This window comes from Salvelinus fontinalis, chromosome 29, assembly GCF_029448725.1.
Source record: "Salvelinus fontinalis isolate EN_2023a chromosome 29, ASM2944872v1, whole genome shotgun sequence".
Taxonomy (NCBI): Eukaryota; Metazoa; Chordata; class Actinopteri; order Salmoniformes; family Salmonidae; genus Salvelinus; species Salvelinus fontinalis.
In genome coordinates, this window is record NC_074693.1 from 27931416 (window position 1) to 27952384 (window position 20969).

Sequence of the window (20969 nt, forward strand, 5' to 3'; positions counted from 1 at the left end):
TAATTAATGTATTTTTCCCACAGTGCTCGTATGGTAATCCCATCCATTCCAGACTATTTGGTTCTAAAAGTTGATTTATTCTTGAACTCACAGGAATGTTTCTGTTCCACAGGATTTAACCACATTGGTTCATATATACAGTATACAGCATGTCATAAGCAGAGTGGATTGTACACTGGATTCACCCAGATATCTTTTATTTTTGGTTCCATCAAGCCAGAAGAGATGGCAGCCATCTCCCATAAGCTCTCCTTGCCCTAACCTTTTCAATGAACCTGCTAACATCAACACTAGCCATGGACATGTTTGTTTACAGCGTGAAATCAACACAACGAGGATCCACTTGCTTGTAAGATATTTTGCTCAGCTGCCATTTTGGCTTCCTAAAACTGCTGCGTAATATCAGAAGCCGGTGTCAGGGACAGAGATGTGGGACGGGGGGAGGTTTAGGTGATCGCTCCAGTGAGCCGTGCGAGGCGCCCCGGACTGGAGCTACCTCGTTAGCATGCACCTCACCACACTGCAAGGCCGGTCTTTAATGAACACAGACAAACCAGTAGCAGACGCAAAACAGAGCCGAGTGTCTACTCTGTCCCTGTTGTTGAATACAGGGTGGTTTAGGCTGGATCACTGGTTGGTTAAGAAGAGATAAGCACACAGCTAATTACATGCTGCTGAACTGCTTCCAGCGTCACCACACAAACACATTTATGCACGCACACACAAATAGGCACAAACACACACACCAGACAGAGACAATGAAACAAAGACCTGAGAGAAGAGGAGGTAGAGAGGAGGAGGGAGGGATATAGGTAGAGAGGAGGGAGGGAGAAAGGAGGAGGGAGGGAAAGATGAGGAGTAGGGAGGGAAAGATGAGGAGGGAGGGAGGGAGGGAGGGAGGGAGGGAGGGAGGGAGGAGAGAAGATAGAGAGGAGGAGGGAGGGATAGGGAGGGAGATAGTAGAGTGAGAGATGGAGGGGGGGAGAGATGGAAAGAGGGAGGGAGAGAAGAGAGAGAGAGGAGGAGGGAGGGAGAGATCAGAGAGAGAGGAGGGAGAGGCGAGAGAGAGGATGAGGGAGGGAGAGAGGAGGAATGAGGGAGAGAGGAGGGAGGGAGATAGGAGAGAGAGGTGAAGATGGAGGGAGAGAGGAGGGAGGGAGATAGGAGAGAGAGGTGAAGATGGAGGGAGAGAGGAGGGAGGGAGAGAGAAGTGAGAGGTGGAAGGAGAGAGAGGGAAAGAGGGAGAGAGAAGAGAGAGGGGGAAGAGAGGGGAGGAGGGAGGGAGGAGGTGGGAGAGAGAGAGAGGAGGATGGATGGAGAGAGGAGAGAGAGATGGAGGGCGAGGGAGAGGGAGGGAGAGAGACGATAGAGAGAGGTGGAGAGAGGAAAGAGAGGAGGAAGGAGAGAGGAAAGAGATGAGGAGGAAGCAAGAGTGAGGGAGGGAGGCGAGAGAGGGAGGGAGAGAAACAGGAGAAAGAGATGGAGGGAGAGAGAGAGGGAGGGATGGAGGGAGAGAGGAGAGAGAGGAGGAAGGGAGGGGGAGAGAGAGAGGAGGGGTAGGGGAGAGAGAGAGGAGGGGTAGGGGAGAGAGAGAGGAGGGGTAGGGGAGAGAGAGAGAGGAAAAGAGAACACTAACGAGGTTGGAAACCATCAGTCTTTTCTGTAAAAGAGACACAGGGATTTTATGCTTTGTCAGTGTGAGGTCACATAAAGATCTTTGTATTGTGTCAGAGCATGGGTATACATGTGTTGAGTCAATATACACTGAGTGTACAAAACATTAGGCCCTTTCCATGACAGACTGAACAGGTGAATCCAGGTGAAAGCTATGATCCCTTATTGATGTCACTTGTTAAATCCACTTCGATCAGTGTAGATGAAGGGGAGGAGACAGGTTAAAGAAGGATTTTAAAGCCTTGAGACAATTCAAACATGGATTGTGTATATGTGCCAATCAGCAAGACAAAAGATTTAAGTGCCTTTCAACGGGGTATGGTAGTGAGTGCAGTTTTGAGTGTGTCAAGAACAGCAACGCTGCTGGGGTTTTCATGCTCAACAGTTTCCCGTTTATCAAAAGGGTCCACCACCCAAAGGACATCCAACTAACTTGACACAACTGTGGGAAGCATTGGAGTCAACATGGGCCTGTGGAACTCTTTTGACACGTTGTAGAGTCCATCCCCCGATGAATTGAGTCTGTTCTGAGGGCAAAAGGGTGCAACTCAATGTTAGGAATGTGTCCTTAATGTATAGTCAGTGTATGTGTGGTCACTCTTATCGGTCCCCCCCATTCCTACTGGATGACACTATCAACAAAGACTTCTCTAGAAATTGGATATTGGCTGCCAGGTATTGGAGGTTATTTATAAGTCTGTCACAATAGAGGGTAATAACCTTAGAATGACGCTACTTTTATTAAATGGTGAAAATAGGCAGGCTACATTTTCTGAATCTACAACAGAATTGTGTTTCCTAGTTCTTCAATCCCAAGTGGTGTGTTTTCTCATCCACACATCATTTGTGTGAGATGTACGTGAGGTGAGTGTTCTTGATAGCAGTCAAGGGGGGATGTGAGTGTGTGTGTGTGTCTGTTGAGTTGTCTAAATCCCTAGATGGTTTGCAGGCAGGAGCAGTGTTACAGGGGCATAATCTCTCCTCCAAATCCAATGAGTCCCGTCTTCTGTGCCAGGGGGTGTTGTTGCTCTGTGAAAAGAGATAGATGGGGAAGGAGGAGAGTTAGAGAGGAATCACATCCTTCCCTTGGGCCTCCGGGACTTTCCAAACTACACCAAAGAGAGGGTGGCAGGTTTACTGTCACACACACACAAGACCCCAGGGCCTCAGACAGATATCAGAGGGAAGTTGAATAAGAGAAGTGAAGATATAAAATAAATGTAATTTATTTGTGCTGGGAAGACACATCTCTCCCAGACCACCTTAGTTGCTATGGAGAATGGACTGGTCAGCTTTGGGCTAGAGATATGTGTTTGTGTGTGTGTGTATGTGTGCGTGTGTGTGTGTGCGCACGTGCATGTGTGTTTGTGTAGCTGTGTGTCTTCCTGTCTAGTAAAATACCATACAAGGCCAGGTATATGTTAACGTTTTATGGATTAACTTCAAAGGCCGACTTTTACAGGAGTTCATGACCCCAGCCTGTTTAACTCCAGACGTCATTACAGATTGAAAGAATACAGAGTGAAGATGGGACATCCTCGGTAAACACGTGGATCCATAACATTGTGAATACAGAGTGAAGATGGGACATCCTCGGTAAACACTGGGATCCATAACATTGTGAATACAGAGTGAAGATGGGACATCCTCGGTAAACATGTGGATCCATAACATTGTGAATATAGAGTGAAGATGGGACATCCTCGGTAAACACGTGGATCCATAACATTGTGAATACAGAGTGAAGATGGGACATCCTCGGTAAACACTGGGATCCATAACATTGTGAATACAGAGTGAAGATGGGACATCCTCGGTAAACACGTGGATCCATAACATTGTGAATATAGAGTGAAGATGGGACATCCTCGGTAAACACTGGGATCCATAACATTGTGAATACAGAGTGAAGATGGGACATCCTCGGTAAACACGTGGATCCATAACATTGTGACACACTGTTCCCACAAGGTCATGTGGGGAGTCTTTGTGAGTTATCACGCAAATAAACAATTACACACACACACACACACACACACACACACACACACACCACACACACACACACACACACACACACACACACTGAACAAAAAGGTCTGAATGCACAGATAGTTGATGTGGGATGTTTGAGTTGCATATGTAGAGTTGCTAGGTGACATGTTGAATTGTGTGGAATGGAGCAATTATTAATAGATTATAAATGCGTGTGCTGTGTGTGTGTGTGCATTTGTGTGTCATCAGTAGATGACTGTATACCGTGTGTGTGTGTGTAGGCCTACACAACATTTGCCCAGGTTGGGTGTGTGTGTCCACAGTCTGTTTTCACAATGCACGAACAGACTGTTTGCGCAGTGTGTGTGCGTATCTGTGTTTGGTCGTGTGTGCGCGCATTTGTGTGTGTGTGGCAGTGCCCTTGCCAGTGCGTACAGACATAATGACCTGGTCGCCAGAGGTTCGGTCTTGCTTGACTGCGTGTAATTGAGCTGACAACAGAACAATCATCACATTTCAATAAATGTGCTCAATAAAAATCACAGGTTGTCCAGACTGATTAATAAACATAATTAATCAGACAAAACAATATCCAGTTTATTCCTTTTAATTCAAGATCAAAATATACAAGATTTTTTTCCCTTTTTTCCGCTACAAGTGAAAAATACAGTATATTGAGTCAATATATCTATTTCAATAACATTTACAGTGTGCAGTCCACACTGTCCCATCAGGTGTGTATTTATTCTGAGCATGGTGGGGTACATAGACTGAGTACAGACTGTGTTCTGACGCCAACATGCCCTCAACAGCTGGAGTTTACAACCAATATATTCTAGGTGCCCATGAGAGAACCAATCAAAGTCCTGCAGGTAAGCAGATGGTGGTCTGAGTTTGTTCAGGTTGTCATGTGATAAACAGACCACTTTTTATAATCAGCACTTTATTAGGAGTTATACAGTAATTAGCTTACCCTGTGTGTGTGTGTGTGTGTGTGTGTGTGTGTGTGTGTGTGTGTGTGTGTGTGTGTGTGTGTGTGTGTGTGTGTGTGTGTGTGTGTGTGTGTGTGTGTGTGTGTGTGTGTGTGTGTGTGTGTGTGTGTGTGTGTGTTCCTCCAGTGTTTGTGAACCTATGGACATTGGACAATGCCAGCAGCATACCACCCTGCATACCACTGCTGGCTTGCTTTTGAAGCTAAGCAGGGTTGGTCCTGGTCAGTCCCTGGATGGGAGACCAGATGCTGCTGGAAGTGGTGTTGGAGGGCCAGTAGGAGGCACTCTTTCCTCTGGTCTAAAAAAATATCCCAATGCCCCAGGGCAGTGATTGGGGACACTGCCCTGTGTAGGGTGCCGTCTTTCGGATGGGACGTTAAACGGGTGTCCTGACTCTCTGAGGTCATTAAAGATCCCATGGCACTTATCGTAAGAGTAGGGGTGTTAACCCCGGTGTCCTGGCTAAATTCCCAATCTGGCCCTCAAACCATCACGGTCACCTAATAATCCCCAGTTTACAATTGGCTCATTCATCCCCATTCTCTCCCCTGTAACTCTTCCCCAGGTCGTTGCTGCAAATGAGAACGTGTTCTCAGTCAACTTACCTGGTAAAATAACGGTAAAATAAAATAAATAAAAAAATAAAAATGTGTTAATTAGATTGCCAACTCTATAAAAATTTTCATTATATTTATCTTCCTGAAACAGTGGACTGCTTTACGGCACAATACCTCAGGTACAGCCACCCTAACAATACCTCAGGTACAACCACTCTAACAATACCTCAGGTACAACCACCCTAACAATACCTCAGGTACAGTCACCCTAACAATACCTCAGGTACAGCCACCCTAACAATACCTCAGGTACAGCCACCCTAACAATACCTCAGGTACAGTCACCCTAACAATACCTCAGGTACAGTCACCCTAACAATACCTCAGGTACAGCCACCCTAACAATACCTCAGGTACAGCCACCCTAACAATACCTCAGGTACAGTCACCCTAACAATACCTCAGGTACAGTCACCCTAACAATACCTCAGGTACAGTCACCCTAACAATACCTCAGGTACAGTCACCATAACAATACCTCAGGTACAACCACCCTAACAATACCTCAGGTACAGGCACCCTAACAATACCTCAGGTACAGCCACCCTAACAATACCTCAGGTACAACCACCCTAACAATACCTCAGGTACAACCACCCTAACAATACCTCAGGTACAACCACCCTAACAATACCTCAGGTACAACCACCCTAACAATACCTCAGGTAAAGCCACCCTAACAATACCTCAGGTACAACCACCCTAACAATACCTCAGGTACAACCACCCTAACAATACCTCAGGTACAACCACCCTAACAATACCTCAGGTACAGTCACCCTAACAATACCTCAGGTACAGTCACCCTAACAATACCTCAGGTACAGTCACCCTAACGATACCTCAGGTACAGCCACCCTAACGATACCTCAGGTACAGCCACCCTAACGATACCTCAGGTACAGCCACCCTAACGATACCTCAGGTACAGTCACCCTAACGATACCTCAGGTACAGTCACCCTAACGATAACTCAGGTACAGTCACCCTAACGATAACTCAGGTACAGCCACCCTAACGATACCTCAGGTACAGCCACCCTAACGATACCTCAGGTACAGCCACCCTAACGATACCTCAGGTACAACCACCCTAACGATACCTCAGGTACAGCCACCCTAACGATACCTCAGGTACAGCCACCCTAACGATACCTCAGGTACAACCACCCTAACGATACCTCAGGTACAACCACCCTAACAATACCTCAGGTACAGCCACCCTAACAATACCTCAGGTACAGCCACCCTAACAATACCTCAGGTACAGTCACCCTAACAATACCTCAGGTACAGTCACCCTAACAATACCTCAGGTACAGTCACCCTAACAATACCTCAGGTACAGCCACCCTAACAATACCTCAGGTACAACCACCCTAACAATACCTCAGGTACAACCACCCTAACAATACCTCAGGTACAGTCACCCTAACAATACCTCAGGTACAGTCACCCTAACAATACCTCAGCCACCCTAACGATACCTCAGGTACAGCCACCCTAACAATACCTCAGGTACAGTCACCCTAACGATACCTCAGGTACAGCCACCCTAACGATAACTCAGGTACAGTCACCCTAACGATAACTCAGGTACAGCCACCCTAACGATACCTCAGGTACAGCCACCCTAACGATACCTCAGGTACAGCCACCCTAACGATACCTCAGGTACAACCACCCTAACGATACCTCAGGTACAACCACCCTAACGATACCTCAGGTACAACCACCCTAACAATACCTCAGGTACAACCACCCTAACAATACCTCAGGTACAGCCACCCTAACAATACCTCAGGTACAGTCACCCTAACAATACCTCAGGTACAGTCACCCTAACAATACCTCAGGTACAGTCACCCTAACAATACCTCAGGTACAGTCACCCTAACAATACCTCAGGTACAGTCACCCTAACAATACCTCAGGTACAGTCACCCTAACAATACCTCAGGTACAGCCACCCTAATAATACCTCAGGTACAACCACCCTAACAATACCTCAGGTACAACCACCCTAACAATACCTCAGGTACAGTCACCCTAACAATACCTCAGGTACAGTCACCCTAACAATACCTCAGGTAAAGCCACCCTAACAATACCTCAGGTACAACCACCCTAACAATACCTCAGGTACAACCACCCTAACAATACCTCAGGTACAGTCACCCTAACAATACCTCAGGTAAAGCCACCCTAACAATACCTCAGGTACAGTCACCCTAACAATACCTCAGGTAAAGCCACCCTAACAATACCTCAGGTACAGCCACCCTAACAATACCTCAGGTACAACCACCCTAACAATACCTCAGGTACAGTCACCCTAACAATACCTCAGGTACAGTCACCCTAACAATACCTCAGGTACAGTCACCCTAACAATACCTCAGGTACAGCCACCCTAACAATACCTCAGGTACAACCACCCTAACAATACCTCAGGTACAACCACCCTGACAATACCTCAGGTACAAGGCTTTTGATAAAGTACGACTGGAGTTTATATATAAATGCCTAGAATATTTCAATTTTGGGGAATCTCTTATAAAATGGGTAAAAATTATGTATAGTAACCCTAGGTGTAAAATAGTAAATAATGGCTACATCTCAGAAAGTTTTAAACTATCTAGAGGAGTAAAACAAGGTTGTCCACTATCGGCATATCTATTTATTATTGCCATCGAAATGTTAGCTGTTAAAATTAGATCAAACATTAGTATTAAGGGATTAGAAATCCAGGGCCTAAAAACTAAGGTGTCATTGTACGCTGATGATTCATGTTTTCTTTTAAAACCACAACTAGAATCTCTCCACGGCCTCTTAGAGGATCTAGATACATTTGCTATCCTCTCTGGATTAAAACCAAATTATGATAAATGTACCATATTACGTATTGGATCACTAAAAAATACACATTTTACATTGCCATGTAGTTTACCAATTAAATGGTCTGACGGTGATGTGGACATACTCGGTATACAAATCCCAAAAGAAAGAAATGATCTCACTCCAATACATTTTTATAGAAAGTTAGCAAAAATAGATAAGATCTTGCTACCATGGAAAGGAAAATACCTGTCTATTTGTGGGAAAATCACCCTGATTAACTCTTTAATCATATCACAGTTTACCTATTTGCTTATGGTTTTGCCTACACCTAGTGACCTGCTTTTTAAATTATATGAACAAAAAATATTCAATTTTATTTGGAACGGCAAGCCAGATAAAATTAAAAGGGCCTATTTATATAACGAATATGAATTCGGAGGGCAGAAATTATTAAATATTAAAGCATTAGACCTCTCACTAAAGGCATCAGTCATACAAAAGTTTTACTTAAATCCAAACTGGTTCTCTAGTAGATTGGTACGAATGTCTCATCCTATGTTCAAGAAGGGCCTTTTTCCCTTTATTCAGATTACACCTGCTCACTTTCGGTTGCTTGAAAAGGAAATAATCTCCAAAATATCTTTATTTTTTAAACAAGCCTTAGAAAGTTGGTTGCAATTTCAGTTTAATCCACCTGAAAGGACGGAACAAATAGTACAACAAATCTTGTGGTTAAATTCAAATATAGTAATTGATAACAAAAACTGTATTTATCGAAGAAATGTTTAAAAAAGGTATAATTTTTGTGAATGATATCATAAATAGGACTGGTGGAGTAATGTCACACATGCAGCTAACACAGACATATGGAAATGTCTGCTCTACCCAAAATTACAACCAATTAATTGCAGCATTACCACAAAAATGGAAGAGGCAGGTGGAAGGGGATAAAAGTAAGGAACTTGTATGTCGGCCTTATATTAAAGAACATAAATGGTTAAAGAAAAGTGTGATAAATAAAAACATATACCAATTTCATTTAAGGACCAAAAAACTTACAGCTGTGCCATATAAATTGCAAAATAGTTGGGAAGAGATTTTCGATGTACCCATTCCATGGCACATGGTTTATGAATTGATACGCAAAACAACGCCAGATTCAAAACTTCGAATTTTTCAATTTAAATTATTGTACAAAATTCTTGCAACTAATAGAATGTTATATATATGGGGGATACAATCTTCCCAGCTCTGTAGATTCGGCTGTGAGGAGGCAGAGTCATTAGACCATTTATTTTGGTATTGTCCGCATGTAGCTCGTTTTTGGTCACAGGTCCAGGAATGGTTGAAGAATTGAAACATTTGCGTAGAACTAACGCTACAGATAGCAATACTGGGGGATTTGAAAAGCCATAGTCAATCAATCAATAATATAATAATTATTTTAGCAAAAATGTTTATTTTTAATTTACAATCCGTGGAAGCTATGAGAATAGGAAGATTCAAATCTTTTGTGAAGCATCACAGCACAGTTGAAAAATATATGGCAAATAAAAATCCGAAATGGATGATGTTGGAAGATAGATGGGAAAGGTTGAGTGGAGCTGAAGGGTGGGACTAATAACAAGATAAACAATGTAGGGCATACGGGATCTGTGAAATGTGTATAGGTGCGGAGCTATTGTGAAATAGCACAGTTACAAGTGGAAATCAAACTGGATGGACAACAGAAATAGAGGAAGGACTAAGAACAAACAAGAGAGAACTATTATAAAGTAGACTGTCTGTAAAATGTGTATAAGATGTATAAATTGAAGGTAAAAACAGAAATGTTTATCAGTTTACTCCAATTGGGGGATCGGTGGTAGGGTTTGCGGGGAATAATAATAAAGGTATACTCTTTAAAAAAGTATGTATGTCTATGTGGGTATGTGTATGCATATATGTGCATATGTATGCATACGTGAATGGATATATATATTTACCCCAAAAAATATGGGGGATTGGAAATGATGCAGACAATTACATTGGAAGCAACATTCTTTCCGCAATATTAAGCTGATCCACCCCCCAAGAAAAAAAAAAAGAAAAAAGAAAAAAAAATACCTCAGGTACAGTCACCCTAACAATACCTCAGGTACAACCACCCTAACAATACCTCAGGTAAAAATACCATCACAGTGTTTTTTCAACTTCTGTTCTCTCCCTGTCTCCCACTCACACTCTCTGTTCCCATGGTAGGGTGAGCTAATGTGTTTTGGACGGGTGGCCTCTCTCTTCGCTGCGTCAGATTTCTACTCTTAACCATCCCTTATGTACCCTCATCTCTCCTCCTCTCTCTCTCCCTCCCTCCTCTCCTCCCTTGCTCTCTATTCCGTCCCATCTCTCTCCCCCCTTCATCTCTTCTTCTCACTTCTCTCTGTCCCACTTTCTCTCTGTCTATTTCTCTGTCCACCAGCTCGCCCCCCCCCTCTCAATCCCCTTCTTCCCACTTCTCTCCCTCTGTCTCTTTTCAGGTATCCCCCTTCCCTCTCTCCCCCTTCCCATCTCCCCCTTCCCCTTCTCTCTCAGGGTCTTTTGGTGGTGTTCTTCACAAACTTGTCACTGAGTTGTGTGATGAGGTCAGCCAGTTCTCCGGTGGCCTGAGACTTCTCCTCCAGGAGCTCATAGCGCAGGCTGGAGATGTCCTGCTTGATCTCCTTCAGCTCACCTATAAGACACAAACACACACAGCCAGACAGTCACACAAACACGAAAACGTATGAATGAAACACACATAAAACAAATGCAAAGAAACAAACACATCAGCCTGGAGATGTCCAGTATTACCTCATTACAAATCTTCACTTAAAAGAACACATTTTAATATTTTGCTCATAAAAGTCTACTGTTAGTCCACAGTGATATTTTAAGATACTGTAGGATACAACACACACTGACAACAGCAACCCGGTTACACTCACACTGACAACAGCAACCCAGTCACTCACACTGACAACACCAACCCAGTCACACTGACAACACCAACCCAGTCACACTGACAACACCAACCCAGTCACGCTGACAACACCAACCCAGTCACGCTGACAACACCAACCCAGTCACGCTGACAACACCAACCCAGTCACGCTGACCACACCAACCCAGTCACACTGACCACACCAACCCAGTCACACTGACCACACCAACCCAGTCACACTGACCACACCAACCCAGTCACACTGACCACACCAACCCAGTCACACTGACCACACCAACCCAGTCACACTGACCACACCAACCCAGTCACACTGACCACACCAACCCAGTCACACTGACAACACCAACCCAGTCACACTGACAACACCAACCCAGTCACACTGACCACACCAACCCAGTCACACTGACCACACCAACCCAGTCACACTGACCACACCAACCCAGTCACACTGACAACACCAACCCAGTCACACTCACACTGACAACACCAACCCAGTCACGCTCACACTGACAACACCAACCCAGTCACGCTCACACTGACAACACCAACCCAGTCACGCTGACAACACCAACCCAGTCACGCTGACAACACCAACCCAGTCACACTGACCACACCAACCCAGTCACATTGACAACACCAACCCAGTCACACTGACAACACCAACCCAGTCACACTGACAACACCAACCCAGTCACGATGACAACACCAACCCAGTTACGCTGACAACACCAACCCAGTCACGCTGACAACACCAACCCAGTCACGCTGACAACACCAACCCAGTCACGCTGACAACACCAACCCAGTCACGCTGACAACACCAACCCACTCACACTGACAACACCAACCCAGTCACACTCACACTGACAACACCAACCCAGTCACACTGACAACACCAACCCAGTCACACTGACAACACCAACCCAGTCACGCTGATAACACCAACCCAGTCACGCTGACAACACCAACCCAGTCACGCTGACAACACCAACCCAGTCACGCTGACAACACCAACCCACTCACACTGACAACACCAACCCAGTCACACTGACCACACCAACCCAGTCACATTGACCACACCAATCTAGTTACACTGACAACACCAATCTAGTTACACTGACAACACCAATCTAGTTACACTGACAACACCAACGCAGTCACACTGACAACACCAACCCAGTCACACTGACAACACCAACCCAGTTACACTGACCACACCAACCCAGTCACACTGACCACACCAACCCAGTCACACTCACACTGACCACATCAACCCAGTCACACTGACAACACCAACCCAGTCACACTGACCACACCAACAGAGTTACACTGACCACACCAACCCAGTCACACTGACCACACCAACCCAATTCACACTGACCACACCAACCCAGTCACACTGACAACACCAACCCAGTCACAATCACACTGACAACACCAACCCAGTCACACTGACAACACCAACCTAGTTACACTGACAACACCAACCCAGTCACACTGACAACACCAACCCAGTCACAATCACACTGACAACACCAACCCAGTCACACTGACAACACCAACCCAGTCACACTGACAACACCAACCCAGTCACAATCACACTGACAACACCAACCTAGTTACACTGACCACACCAACCCAGTCACACTGACAACACCAACCCAGTCACACTGACAACACCAACCCAGTCATAATCACACTGACAACACCAACCCAGTCACACTGACCACATCAACCCAGTCACACTGACAACACCAACCCAGTCACACTGACAACACCAACCCAGTCACACTGACCACATCAAACCAGTCACACTGACAACACCAACCCAGTCACACTGACAACACCAACCCAGTCACACTGACAACACCAACCCAGTCACACTGACAACACCAACCCAGTCACACTGACAACACCAACCCAGTCACATTGACAACACCAACCCAGTTACACTGACAACACCAACCCAGTTACACTGACAACACCAACCCAGTTACACTGACAACACCAACCCAGTTACACTGACAACACCAACCCAGGTACACTGACAACACCAACCCAGTTACACTGACAACATCAACCCAGTCACACTGACAAAACCAACCCAGTCACACTCACACTGACAACACCAACCCAGTCACACTGACCACATCAACCCAGTCACACTGACCACATCAACCCAGTCACACTGACCACATCAACCCAGTCACACTGACCACATCAACCCAGTCACACTCACACTGACAACACCAACCCAGTCACACTGACCACATCAACCCAGTCACACTGACCACACCAACCCAGTCACACTGACCACACCAACCCAGTCACACTGACCACACCAACCCAGTCACACTGACCACACCAACCCAGTCACACTGACCACACCAACCCAGTCACACTGACCACACCAACCCAGTCACACTGACCACATCAACCCAGTCACACTGACCACATCAACCCAGTCACACTGACCACACCAACCCAGTCACACTGACAACACCAACCCAGTCACACTGACCACACCAACCTAGTTACACTGACCACACCAACCCAGTCACACTGACCACACCAACCCAGTCACACTGACCACATCAACCCAGTCACACTGACCACACCAACCCAGTCACACTGACAACACCAACCCAGTCACACTGACAAAACCAACCCAGTCACACTCACACTGACCACATCAACCCAGTCACACTGACCACACCAACCCAGTCACACTGACCACACCAACCCAGTCACACTCACACTGACCACATCAACCCAGTCACACTCACACTGACCACATCAACCCAGTCACACTGACCACATCAACCTAGTTACACTGACAAAACCAACCCAGTCACACTCACACTGACCACACCAACCCAGTCACACTGACCACACCAACCCAGTCACACTGACCACACCAACCCAGTCACACTCACACTGACCACATCAACCCAGTCACACTGACCACACCAACCCAGTCACACCAACCCAGTCACACTGACCACACCAACCCAGTCACACTGACAACACCAACCCAGTCACACTGACAACACCAACCCAGTCGCACTGACAACACCAACCCAGTCGCACTGACAACACCAACCCAGTCGCACTGACAACACCAACCCAGTCGCGCTGACAACACCAACCCAGTCGCGCTGACAACACCAACCCAGTCGCGCTGACAACACCAATCCAGTCACATTGACAACACCAACCCAGTCATGCTGACAACACCAACCCAGTCACACTGACAACACCAACCCAGTCACACTGACAACACCAACCCAGTCACACTGACAACACCAACCCAGTTACACTGACAACACCAACCCAGTTACACTGACAACACCAACCCAGTTACACTGACAACACCAACCCAGTTACACTGACAACACCAACCCAGTTACACTGACAACACCAACCCAGGTACACTGACAACACCAACCCAGTTACACTGACAACACCAACCCAGTCACACTGACAACACCAACCCAGTTACACTCACACTGACCACATCAACCCAGTCACACTGACCACACCAACCCAGTCACACTGACCACACCAACCCAGTCACACTCACACTGACCACATCAACCCAGTCACACTGACCACACCAACCCAGTCACACTGACCACACCAACCCAGTCACACTGACCACACCAACCCAGTCACACTGACCACACCAACCCAGTCACACTGACCACACCAACCCAGTCACACTGACCACACCAACCCAGTCACACTGACCACACCAACCCAGTCTCACTGACCACACCAACCCAGTCACACTGACCACACCAACCCAGTCACACTGACAACACCAATCCAGTCACACTGACAACACCAACCCAGTCACACTGACCACACCAACCTAGTCACAATCACAATCACAACACCAACCCAGTCACACTGACAACACCAACCCAGTCACAATCACAATCACAATGACAACACCAACCCAGTCACACTGACAACACCAACCCAGTTACACTGACAACACCAACCTAGTTACACTGACAACACCAACCTAGTTACACTGACAACACCAACCCAGTCACAATCACAATCACAATGACAACACCAACCCAGTCACACTGACAACACCAACCCAGTTACACTGACAACACCAACCTAGTTACACTGACAACACCAACCTAGTTTCAATGACAACACCAACCTAGTTACAATGACAACACCAACCTAGTTACAATGACAACACCAACCTAGTTACAATGACAACACCAACCTATTTACACTGACAACACCAACCTAGTTACAATGACAACACCAACCCAATTCACACTGACCACACCAACCCAATTCACACTGACCACACCAACCCAATTCACACTGACAACACCAACCCAATTCACACTGACAACACCAACCCAATTCACACTGACAACACCAACCCAATTCACACTGACAACACCAACCCAATTCACACTGACAACACCAACCCAGTCACGCTGACAACACCAACCCAGTCACGCTGACAACACCAACCCAGTCACGCTGACAACACCAACCCAGTCACGCTGACAACACCAACCCACTCACACTGACAACACCAACCCAGTCACACTGACCACACCAACCCAGTCACATTGACCACACCAATCTAGTTACACTGACAACACCAATCTAGTTACACTGACAACACCAATCTAGTTACACTGACAACACCAACGCAGTCACACTGACAACACCAACCCAGTCACACTGACAACACCAACCCAGTTACACTGACCACACCAACCCAGTCACACTGACCACACCAACCCAGTCACACTCACACTGACCACATCAACCCAGTCACACTGACAACACCAACCCAGTCACACTGACCACACCAACAGAGTTACACTGACCACACCAACCCAGTCACACTGACCACACCAACCCAATTCACACTGACCACACCAACCCAGTCACACTGACAACACCAACCCAGTCACAATCACACTGACAACACCAACCCAGTCACACTGACAACACCAACCTAGTTACACTGACAACACCAACCCAGTCACACTGACAACACCAACCCAGTCACAATCACACTGACAACACCAACCCAGTCACACTGACAACACCAACCCAGTCACACTGACAACACCAACCCAGTCACAATCACACTGACAACACCAACCTAGTTACACTGACCACACCAACCCAGTCACACTGACAACACCAACCCAGTCACACTGACAACACCAACCCAGTCATAATCACACTGACAACACCAACCCAGTCACACTGACCACATCAACCCAGTCACACTGACAACACCAACCCAGTCACACTGACAACACCAACCCAGTCACACTGACCACATCAAACCAGTCACACTGACAACACCAACCCAGTCACACTGACAACACCAACCCAGTCACACTGACAACACCAACCCAGTCACACTGACAACACCAACCCAGTCACACTGACAACACCAACCCAGTCACATTGACAACACCAACCCAGTTACACTGACAACACCAACCCAGTTACACTGACAACACCAACCCAGTTACACTGACAACACCAACCCAGTTACACTGACAACACCAACCCAGGTACACTGACAACACCAACCCAGTTACACTGACAACATCAACCCAGTCACACTGACAAAACCAACCCAGTCACACTCACACTGACAACACCAACCCAGTCACACTGACCACATCAACCCAGTCACACTGACCACATCAACCCAGTCACACTGACCACATCAACCCAGTCACACTGACCACATCAACCCAGTCACACTCACACTGACAACACCAACCCAGTCACACTGACCACATCAACCCAGTCACACTGACCACACCAACCCAGTCACACTGACCACACCAACCCAGTCACACTGACCACACCAACCCAGTCACACTGACCACACCAACCCAGTCACACTGACCACACCAACCCAGTCACACTGACCACACCAACCCAGTCACACTGACCACATCAACCCAGTCACACTGACCACATCAACCCAGTCACACTGACCACACCAACCCAGTCACACTGACAACACCAACCCAGTCACACTGACCACACCAACCTAGTTACACTGACCACACCAACCCAGTCACACTGACCACACCAACCCAGTCACACTGACCACATCAACCCAGTCACACTGACCACACCAACCCAGTCACACTGACAACACCAACCCAGTCACACTGACAAAACCAACCCAGTCACACTCACACTGACCACATCAACCCAGTCACACTGACCACACCAACCCAGTCACACTGACCACACCAACCCAGTCACACTCACACTGACCACATCAACCCAGTCACACTCACACTGACCACATCAACCCAGTCACACTGACCACATCAACCTAGTTACACTGACAAAACCAACCCAGTCACACTCACACTGACCACACCAACCCAGTCACACTGACCACACCAACCCAGTCACACTGACCACACCAACCCAGTCACACTCACACTGACCACATCAACCCAGTCACACTGACCACACCAACCCAGTCACACCAACCCAGTCACACTGACCACACCAACCCAGTCACACTGACAACACCAACCCAGTCACACTGACAACACCAACCCAGTCGCACTGACAACACCAACCCAGTCGCACTGACAACACCAACCCAGTCGCACTGACAACACCAACCCAGTCGCACTGACAACACCAACCCAGTCGCGCTGACAACACCAACCCAGTCGCGCTGACAACACCAATCCAGTCACATTGACAACACCAACCCAGTCATGCTGACAACACCAACCCAGTCACACTGACAACACCAACCCAGTCACACTGACAACACCAACCCAGTCACACTGACAACACCAACCCAGTCACACTGACAACACCAACCCAGTTACACTGACAACACCAACCCAGTTACACTGACAACACCAACCCAGTTACACTGACAACACCAACCCAGTTACACTGACAACACCAACCCAGTTACACTGACAACACCAACCCAGGTACACTGACAACACCAACCCAGTTACACTGACAACACCAACCCAGTCACACTGACAACACCAACCCAGTTACACTCACACTGACCACATCAACCCAGTCACACTGACCACACCAACCCAGTCACACTGACCACACCAACCCAGTCACACTGACCACACCAACCCAGTCACACTCACACTGACCACATCAACCCAGTCACACTGACCACACCAACCCAGTCACACTGACCACACCAACCCAGTCACACTGACCACACCAACCCAGTCACACTGACCACACCAACCCAGTCACACTGACCACACCAACCCAGTCACACTGACCACACCAACCCAGTCACACTGACCACACCAACCCAGTCTCACTGACCACACCAACCCAGTCACACTGACCACACCAACCCAGTCACACTGACAACACCAATCCAGTCACACTGACAACACCAACCCAGTCACACTGACCACACCAACCTAGTCACAATCACAATCACAACACCAACCCAGTCACACTGACAACACCAACCCAGTCACAATCACAATCACAATGACAACACCAACCCAGTCACACTGACAACACCAACCCAGTTACACTGACAACACCAACCTAGTTACACTGACAACACCAACCTAGTTACACTGACAACACCAACCCAGTCACAATCACAATCACAATGACAACACCAACCCAGTCACACTGACAACACCAACCCAGTTACACTGACAACACCAACCTAGTTACACTGACAACACCAACCTAGTTTCAATGACAACACCAACCTAGTTACAATGACAACACCAACCTAGTTACAATGACAACACCAACCTAGTTACAATGACAACACCAACCTATTTACACTGACAACACCAACCTAGTTACAATGACAACACCAACCCAATTCACACTGACCACACCAACCCAATTCACACTGACCACACCAACCCAATTCACACTGACAACACCAACCCAATTCACACTGACAACACCAACCCAATTCACACTGACAACACCAACCCAATTCACACTGACAACACCAACCCAATTCACACTGACAACACCAACCCAGTCACACTGACAACACCAACCCAGTCACACTGACAACACCAACCCAGTCACACTGACCACACCAACCCAGTCACACTGACAACACCAACCCAGTCACACTGACAACACCAATCCAGTCACACTGACAACACCAATCCAGTCACAATCACAATGACAACACACACACACAGTTACAATCACAACAGCAACCCATTCAGGTATAATCTGGTGAGGTACATAAAGTCGACGTTGAAGGAGATTAGATCTTCACCTTCATTGACGTCATCATTTTCTCTGTCAACCTGAGCCTTCAGAACATACCGCTTAATGAGACGCTTCATGATCTTCTGCAGGAGGAGAGAGTGGAGAGAGTGGAAAGAGGGATGAGGGGAGAGGAGGGTGGGAGGAGAGTGCAGAAAGTTGAGAAAATATGAAAGGGAGAGTAGAGGTGGAGAGGAGAGAGTTGGAGTTATGAAAGCTGAAAATATTATACGAAACTAAAACTAATCATGACAAAACTATTTAGCAAACTGAAATAAAATAATTAACAAACCCATAAGAAAAACTAAAACTTTACTGAAACTATTATCTCTGACCCCAAAACGAATAAAACCCATCATGAATTTTGTGAATGCTTTTATAATTTTTTTTTACTCTGGGCAATACTCTAATGGGGTTTTCTAGATACTGAATGTGGTGGGTAAATGTGGACATGTTTCAAAAATGCCTTGCTTGTTCAACACTATTTAACCTTTATTTAACTAGCCAAGTCAGTTAAGAACAAATTCTTATTTACAATGACAGCCTACCAGGAACAGTGGGTTAACTGCCTTGTTCAGGGGCAGAACAAGAGATTATTACATTGTCAACTCAGGGATTCGATCCAGCAACATTTCGGTTACTGGCCCAATGCTCTAACCACTAGGCTACCTGCTGCCCTGAACTAGCACTAGCTATCATTAGCTAACAGGGGAAAAAAATGCTAAGTGTCTAACTAATGCTGAAAAGTATTAGATTGGTGTAAACATGGGCAAGAGAAAGTTACCTTCCAACATATTTTTTTTGCACCAGTCTCTGCGCTATTCCTTTAAATCCACGTCACATTGAGAATGATTTTATAATTTAAACATAACCTAACCTTAGTCCCTGAGAACCCATACAGCTATAGGGTTCTCATTTGAACAATTGACCCCAGTGGGGCAACTGTACCAACACTTTATCTACACGTTGATAATTACTACAGGCAATTCGCTTTTGGAAAGCTCCGAAATTCTACTTTCATATGTACCTTGAACACTCAGTTTAATTATCAACCAAAAATAACTTTACCAGTACAAAAGACACACTTATTATGCGTGTTTATCTCAAAGATTCCCACTGAGGTTATGCATGGCACTTCCTGAGCTAATGGAAACTCGGGTGGGGAAAAAAAAAAACATCAGCTCGAAGCTGTGTCAACTTCTTGCGACTACAGGGGGTGCTGTTTTCTCATTAGCATAATTGCATTACAGATTAAACGGCTTCCTACTAAATTCTTGCTCGTACAATATGCATATTATTACTATTATTGGATAGAAAACACTCTAGTTTCTATAGGCGTTGGAATTTTGTCTCTGAGTGGAACAGAACTCATTCTACAGCAATTTCCCTGACATGGAGTCAGATTTCACACATTTTGGCCCCTGATCTGGAGTCAGTTTAAAGGCCACTGAACGCTATCAGGATACGGACACTGCTTACGTCTTCCCCTGGATGCCTTTACGTGATGACGATTTGAATGGTATCGATTGCGCAATCACAGCCCCTATAAAACAAAAACACGTGTAGGTAGGAACTCTTT

At 46.4% G+C, this 20969-nt stretch overlaps 1 protein-coding gene across 1 annotated transcript in view; it reads right to left on the reverse strand.

Moving 5' to 3' along the window:
- Positions 1-10674: 10674 nt before the first annotated feature.
- LOC129827279 (short transient receptor potential channel 7-like) overlaps positions 10675-20969 on the reverse strand; it is a 42745-nt gene continuing 32450 nt past the window's right edge. The window contains exons 6-7 of the mRNA XM_055888010.1: positions 19401-19476; positions 10675-10828 (exon numbers count right to left, since the gene is read on the reverse strand). Of these exons, the coding sequence (XP_055743985.1) occupies positions 10686-10828; positions 19401-19476 (219 nt within the window). The 3' untranslated portion in view covers positions 10675-10685. The remainder of the gene's footprint in view (positions 10829-19400; positions 19477-20969) is intronic.